This window comes from Pygocentrus nattereri, chromosome 28 (assembly GCF_015220715.1).
Source record: "Pygocentrus nattereri isolate fPygNat1 chromosome 28, fPygNat1.pri, whole genome shotgun sequence".
Taxonomy (NCBI): Eukaryota; Metazoa; Chordata; class Actinopteri; order Characiformes; family Serrasalmidae; genus Pygocentrus; species Pygocentrus nattereri.
In genome coordinates, this window is record NC_051238.1 from 17,392,421 (window position 1) to 17,400,304 (window position 7,884).

General features: G+C 45.2%; 1 protein-coding gene across 1 annotated transcript; it reads right to left on the reverse strand.

Moving 5' to 3' along the window:
* On the reverse strand, nt 1–3,257 carry dmrta2 (DMRT-like family A2). The gene is made up of 2 exons (XM_017693424.2): nt 2,364–3,257; nt 1–2,064 (listed from the first exon to the last, which is right to left on the reverse strand). The coding sequence occupies exons 1-2, from the start codon at nt 2,848–2,850 to the stop codon at nt 1,187–1,189; spliced, it is 1,365 nt and encodes a 454-aa protein (XP_017548913.1). The 5' UTR covers nt 2,851–3,257; the 3' UTR covers nt 1–1,186.
* Nucleotides 3,258–7,884: the final 4,627 nt, after the last annotated feature.

Below are 7,884 nucleotides of genomic sequence, written 5' to 3' on the forward strand. Positions count from 1 at the left end.
TAAGTATAAAATAACATTTATTTCTATCAAAATTCACATAGAGAAATGTACAGCTAGTAACAGTGGATCGAGATTTCATTCACCACGAACAGATGAACAGCGTTTTATGCCAGTTTGTGACCCATTTGAGATTAGGTTTAGGTTTAGGGCTGTAACAGAATCGATTTGATCGGAGCACAACACCAGCACAAAGAAAAGTCCGAAGTACAGGAGGCCAGGTCCTCAGACAGGTCCTCAGACAGATCCTCAGACCATCCCACCCCCAGACCACCCTCGCCTTTTGTTCTTTATCATGGCACGGTTTTACAGAGTTTCTGCCAAAGGAACGGCGTAATAAAGATCGAATAATAATAATAATAACGATAATAATAATGTTAGTATAGTCTCTTTTTAAAGGATGGAGAAAATGTTTCTATTAATTGCACCATGATCACACGGAGACTTAATCCGTTCCGTAAATAATCTAACAGGATTGTAACCAACATGTAAAGAATTCAAATACACAATTTACATGAAAATACTGGTTACTCTTTAAGCGCAGCTCCGTCTCCTCTGCAAGTGGAGCTCTGTGTAAATCATAACTTTAACTGGTAACCATTTCATCTGGAGCACTAGACGTGTGTCAGTCTCTGTCTGTTTCAGTCTTTTTTGTGGTGAGTGATATTATGCACAGAAGACTTGATATTATGTACAGAAGACTTGATGAGGGAGAACAGGAGGCGCCTAAGTCTTCTTACAGACGCAGAACACTTTTCTCAACAAACGGCCTGCATTGGACTTTGACTTTATTTCTGAGTCCTGTTTCATTGTCTTTCGGGTCATAGACACGCACTGTAGACTACTGGTCTGAGAAAAGTGAGACTATAGATCTGTTTTGTAGCTGGTAGATGTGGTCTGTGGCAAATAACTGGGTCTGTTTGAGGCCTATAGGGCTGTAGACTTCATTATTCCAGCTTTTTGGAACGTCTTATATTTTATTGATATGTAAACACATTTGAATCAATGAATTTAAGATAGTGTAGCTTTCGGACATGTTTTACAGACTACATGCCTGCTCTATAGACCCGTTCTGTAGCCTACAGATCGGTTCCGTAGACCATTTGCCTGTTCTACAGCCTACAGACCAGGTCTACAGTCTACAGATCAGTTCTCCGGCCTATAGGACTGCTCTAGCCTCGAAACCCCCTCACTGTTTCTCCGGGGTGTTGTTGACCAGAGGCCCATAAAGTCCGTTCGTGTAGCTCTGGTCCTTGTGTAAGAGAGTCCTGTCTCGGATCAGGTCAGTGAACGCGTAGTCCATGGGCGGCCTGAAGCCCAGAGTGGGCATGAGGCCCGTGCTAGAGTAGGGGCTCATGAAGGCCAGGCCTCTGCTGTGGGCTGAGTAGGCGAGGCGCAGCGGGCTGAGGCCCAGCGGGGCACCGAGCGGGTAAGCGCCGCCGTCGGGCCCGAAGTGCGCCGCGCCGTTGGGCTGCAGCGGGGAGAAGGCGGAGCGGTTGCTGAGTGGCATTGCTCCGGCCAGCAGCGGCCTAGGGCCCGCAGCGGAGGAGGAGGAGGAGGAGAGGGGCGCCTGCGTGCCGGGCAGAGCTCTCTCCTGCGCCCACGGCTCCTCAGTGGCCTTGGCGTGGTGGCCGCCGTTGTTGAGAATCTGCTCGATGGCCTGTACCACGTCTTTCCCGCAGCCCTGTAGCACGAGCTCGAGCACGCTGCGCTTGTGCGTAGGGAAGACGCGCGTCAGGATGTCGATGGCGTTCATGTGGCGAGACGAGGCGGTCGAGGGCTCCGGAGAGGGATCCGGCTCGTCCTTATCTGTGTCCGAGGCGCCCGAATCCGAGCCTGAGCCCAGTGGGCTGACCGAGGGGGGCGTGTCCTCGCCGTCTTTTGCTGCCTTCGGGGCAGGAGAGCTGACGAACGACTCGCCGTCGCCGTTCTCCGAACCGGAGCCGTGGCGCGCGTCTGGGGACGACATGCCGGGTAGAGGGTCGGAGTCAGGGGGCGTGGGCGCGGATTTAGCGGCGGACGTCTGAGTGGTCTTCGGGAAAAGTTCGAACTTCTGCATGTTCGAATCTGGAATAAAATAACGTGGGACAATGTTCAATTAATTTAACTCAAAATTAATTCAACTTAAAACGTACTCTACAAGAAATAAATAAATAAATCTCAAAAACACAACGTGATGTGCCATTTAAAACGTTTTCATTTCATTCATTTCATTTTTAAATTAGCATAACTCCCTTTAAAAGTTTCATAGTTTTTTTTTAAATGCCAGTTTTATCTCTGTTGCAAAAACCTCCAACTGAGCTGCCTTTAAAAACTTCTAATCGTTTTTAAATAATAAATCGAGCCCTTTGGGGGAATCCACTCACCTGTACTCGTCTCGTTGCTCACCGGCGCGAACACGTCGTAGCTCTGGCGCGGCGGGATGATACCGTTGGCGGCGGCTATCGCGAGTCCCTCTGCCGTGCCGTAGAGCAGCTGCAGCTCGCGCGCCTCGTTCTCCTCCTGGGCCTGCTGCCGCCTCAGCGCCACCTGCGCGGCCATGACGCGCTGGCGTTCGGCGATGAGCGTGCACTTAGCGCACATGCAGTCCTTCCAGCGGCAGTAGCGCTTATGGCCCTTGAGCGCAGACACTACACCATGGTTGCGGCAGCGCGCGCACTTGGGCGTGCGCGGGTACTTCTCGGCGGCGCGCAGCAGCAACGGCGGCCCGCGCAGGAGCCCTCCTGCCATGGACACGGGGATGGACGAGGCAGCGGCGGCGGCGGCGGAGGCTGCGGCGGCGGCAGCAGCGGCGGCTGAAGGGTGGACCTGCGAGCCCGCCTGGGCTGAGGGGATCTCCGGGCGAAGATCCATGACGGTCAGCGGCCGAGGAGGAGAAATGAGCCGACAGTGTGGGTTCACAGAGCGCAGGCCAGGGGCTTCCACTGGAGAAGGTCAGCAGCAGCAGCGATGGGGACAAACTGCACGAGCATCCAGTCAGAGCGGGTGAAGGTCTGCTCTTCCGTTAAAGTCACTCGCCACTTATTCAAAGCAAGTCCGCTTCTGTAATCTTCAACTTGTTGCGTTTCAGTCCATCGCTTGCCTAATCGACCGCTTTTCTCTAAACGCCTGGAGGTGTAAGCAGGAGGAACTGCCCAAAAACGAGTAAAAACAAGCTGCACGGGCGACAAATTCCACTTAACGAGACACAGAAAGAGGAGGAAAAAAGTTTGCATGCGTCTCGAGCTGCAGGTAAGAGCAGTGCAGCTTTGGCCTCAGCGTGAGACACTATAACTTCCCGGAGAGACTGCACTGGATACACATCTCTCTCTCTTCCTCTCTCTCTCTTTCCACACACTCTCTCTCTCTCTCTCTCTCGCTCTATTGTTGCTCCTGTGCTTTCATTACACTAATTTGACAACAATGTGGCGCCCGTCATTGGCCAAAGCGCCAAGCGGCGATCTGATTGGCTCCCGAGCGTTTTCAACTGTGTCCACCTGCGCGCTTTTCTCCAATAACGAGCGCCACGCGGGGCGAAGGCGGCAAAGTTTCTGCGCGGAAACTCAGTCCCAGTAAACAGGGCGGGAAAGCCCGTCACTGAAAATCACCCAGCTGTGTGTGTGCAGCACTTTTCCAATGATATAGTCTATAATGTCACCTGTTAATGTGTAGCTTTCAGTCCTTTTGATAAAGTCGTGTTTTCTCTGAGGAAAGCTGTAGTGGTGTGAATGCTGCGGTCTCCGCTCTTTTAAAAGTCTCGAGCAGAAAAACCACCTGAGAAAATAATACATTTTCCGCATGAATGACAACAGAAACTGCCTTTTAAGAAGTTCTTCACGACCCAGCAGTTTAATTTTAACTGCTCTTAGCAGTTAAAGTGCCCGAGGCCGGGGAAAAAGGTAAGATACCGAGCTGAAATGTGCTCTCATATTCAGTTCATGTTTTTTATATTACATAATAACACTAAACACTGTGGAGATGCAGTTACTGAATCTTTCTAATGCAGTTTTAAATGTTCACCGAGTCTAACCCAGTAATAATGTTATATAAATACAATAATACGTACACATTACAATTATACATTTGAATCTGTTTTCTTTTTTTTAATCATTTTTTCACTTTTAACGGTATTAATATAATGTAGCTGTACGGGCTCTGTATTAGTGTGTAGATGTAATTTCTGTTTAAGTCTGCATGCTGATGATGACACTGATATTTGTCACTGTAACCTGTTGTGATTTTAACTGTTGTGCTTGTAATCTTTGGCTTATGATGACTTGTTATGCTGACAAATAACCTTGTCAGACTCCACGCCAACTGTGTACAGCCGCAGGCTCTCACACTGTTAGACTTATTTGACAAGCCATGTACTTCTTCTTGACAACATGAATAAAAAAATAATTATTACTATAATAATAACAACAATACATGTTATTATTGTTATTATTATTATTATTATTATTATTATTATGGTAAGTATTCATTAGTGCCGTTATTTTGCTGTGTATTATTACATTTATGAATACTACGAATATTATAGTGCACTATACTGTATTATACGAGAGTGTATTATAGTATGCTTATTAGTATAGTAATAATAATAACAATAATGTATCATTGATTATAGTGTTGTTATATTACTGAATTAATAATAATAATAATGCAAGAAAAACTAGTGTGTATGTACACGTACACACACCCACCCACACACACACACACACACACACACACACAAACATAAAAACACCAATACAACGCAATAAACAACATTTTAAGTAACATGAAACACATCAAATTAATAAATCCATTATGTTTATTATTGTGACTGTTTTTCCATATTATAAAAAGTGTCTATGAAATGTTAAAAAACCTAAAGGAAAAAAAACATTTGGCTTTTCTTTGTAAAGGTTTGTAGGCTAAAAATCCCAAAACGCCAAGGCGTACTGCAATACGACAATTAACATAAGTAACATTAGAGTATATTAAATATAAAAATATAACAGCCTCCACCCGTATTTTAAAGTGCATTATACTGTGTCCTATATTTAACTACACTGTATTTAATTATATTAATCTTCAGTCTGTTTTAACATGTGCTAAAATGTATTCAACTCTTCTAAACGACATTAAACGGTAGCCCTCTAATAATGTAGCCCTGTATTCAAGTATATTACAGTAATTACAGCCCATAGCCCAAGCGAAACTATACAAAAACAGATCGAATTGTACTCTACATTAAACTGCGCTATATTCCTTAATTATATTAAACTATACTCGTATAAATAAATTAAACGATGCACTTCGAACTAAAATACATCAAATGAGGCGCATGTTTAACTACAGCCTGCATTAAAGTATATTAAACCATATAATCAAAAACATATATTCGTCGATATTAGGTTACACTATATTACACTGTAGTCTGTTAAATCACACTACGCTGTGTTAAACTGTACAACAGATCGCTGTATAAAACACCATTACAACTAATAACAAAACTAACAGACTAACTGAATGCAGTCTACACCCCTAACCCCTGTAGCATCTTCCCTGCATTAGGCGAAGTTATTGTTTTTTATGCTGTTTAAAAGTCAGCCTGTATGTCTACTCGACATGATATTAAACTATATTGAATTATAACCTGCATTCCTGCACTGTATTAAACCTCATCTTACAGTAACGTGTTTTTTTACTTAAAGATTTGCACTGCCGTGGTTTTATAAGCAGATACAGTTTATGACTCGAGTCGTTACTGTTTAATTAGACAGAACCGGTTCTGTCCATCTCGGACTTCACCACGCGGGAAAAGTGCCACATTTATGATCCATTTTAAAATGTTGACGAAGCATTTCTCACAAAAAAGCGTACTGATGTATCTAAGCGACGTCCTTCTCATTCTCATCGCCAGGACCGTGATGAGAACATCTGGTCGCCGTATTTATTATTTATCAGCTCCGCTCCGCTCAGGACTCATCTGATTCCCTTGATATCTGCTGAAGTCCGGACACTGCCACGTTCTCCCACCCGTATTCCGACAGGTTCCGCCCCCGCGGGCTAGGATTGACTGCTAGTTGCAGGTCACAGCGAGTCCGCCGGTGAGAAGTAGCAACCAGTCAGAGCACAGGAGGGCGGGGCTTGTCGGAATGCGGGTGGGAAAAAGTCCCTTCGCTGAGTGTTTCGCTCATCGCTTCTGTGTGTTTACATACGAAATCACAGTAAGCAAACGCCATCTGCCCCACCGCCCTCTCATCTACACCTTCAATTACCCAAGCAGCGCATTAATCGAGGCGATATTAAACTAAATCTTTCTGACATTCAAAGTTATTATCTCGCGGCTCTCTGTCGCAGGGCTGGGAAAAAATAGCCACTTCCAAAAGCAACTCGGCGTTCAGGGTAAATCCTCACGCTGTTGAATCGAGCCGCGCTGAAGGAAAACAGAACAGATCTGTTTACTCTGTTTACTAACAATTTATAAATAATGAGGCAGTAGCCTCGGATTCTAAACTACACTGATTAAACACTATTAAACATTGTTCTGCTTTAGCCGGTGTACTGTAATGTGTTTTGTGTTTGTAAATGCACTTATGCCAGTTTCTTATATATTAACATACATACATGCCATCGCTGACTAAAAAATAAATACATTTAAAAATCGGTTTTATACATCATTTGTGCAGAGCAGCTTCCCTTTTAACATTGTGTAAAGTATTCAAGGTTTACAACTCATACAAATTAGATAAAAGGGCATGCTTCTATCTATCTGTCTATCTATCTATACACACACACACACACACACACACACACATATATATACACGGTCAATATGAGGCAGGGAGCGTTACCTATGCCACCGCATACATAAAAACGTCTTAATGGTTAAAACTGTTAAAATATTTTTACAATAATCGAATCGGCTAATCGAAGTGGCATTTGGCGTTTAGGTTGGTCAAAACTCAAAGTTAAGCAAGCACATCCGATCTAATCCACCGAGCGCTGTTTATTTATTTATTATTAATTATTTATTATTATTATTATTATTATTATTATTATTATTATTATTATTATGTTGTCCACATAATTAGTCCAACCTACACCCACCACTTCAAAAATCTTTAATTGAATGGGCGTCTCTGAATTCCAATTAAATGCCCCCGGGGCAATTAAAAGTGACTGTGAGCACTTAAGAAACTCAACATTCTTTCAACAGTTCATCAGACATGTGCATCAAAACCCCATACGGGCCTTTCACTCGCTTTAGACACTGCACAGATGAGTGAGTTTTACACGCTTTTTTCAAAGCGCCACAAAAGAGATGCTTGACCCAACATATGTAACAGCATGTCTCTGTTCCTGCGGCGGCCCGGAGAGCTTTTGTGGAGGCCTTTTCTCCCCGCTGCTGGCCGGCCTGCCTCCCGGGGCTGCCGCTGCACGGGGCGCGCTGAGGTTAGAGTAGCAGATACAGGGGGGACAGCGGGGGCGCGTTTACACGCTTCAGCTCATCACCAAGTCCTCATTAGGTTGTTAACCTCTGTGCGCCAATGAAAAGCGGCCGCTCCGCGCAGCGCTCCGGAGCTCAGCTCAGGCATCCCCCTCAGGCCACGGCTCTCTGAGCTAAAGCAGCGCTTACTGCGCCGCTACTGTGGGACTCTCAGAGCTACTATGGAGCCTGAGAACATTCAGGGCCTACTTCTGAGAGCTGTCGGGTTCTGCTCTCCCCCTCCGTTTTGTTCAAGGTCACTTGGCTGCTGCGACTTGATAAACAGTCTGTTCGAATTGGCATCCATGTAAGAGCTCCACGTCTTTTTGGTACCACTTTCTGACTGCTCTCCGCACATCGCGAGCGTCTTTAAAGCGGGTTTACTGTGAGCGCCCGCATACGAGTTGATCGGCACTGTCAGTCCAATTAGG

Coding starts and splice junctions, on each gene's coding strand:
- dmrta2 (XM_017693424.2), bottom strand. CDS start 2,850: ATGGATCTTCGCCCGGAGATCCCCTCAGCCCAGGCGGGCTCGCAGGTC. Junction 2,065..2,363: donor GAGCAACGAGACGAGTACAG/GTGAGTGGATTC, acceptor ATTTTATTCCAG/ATTCGAACATGCAGAAGTTC.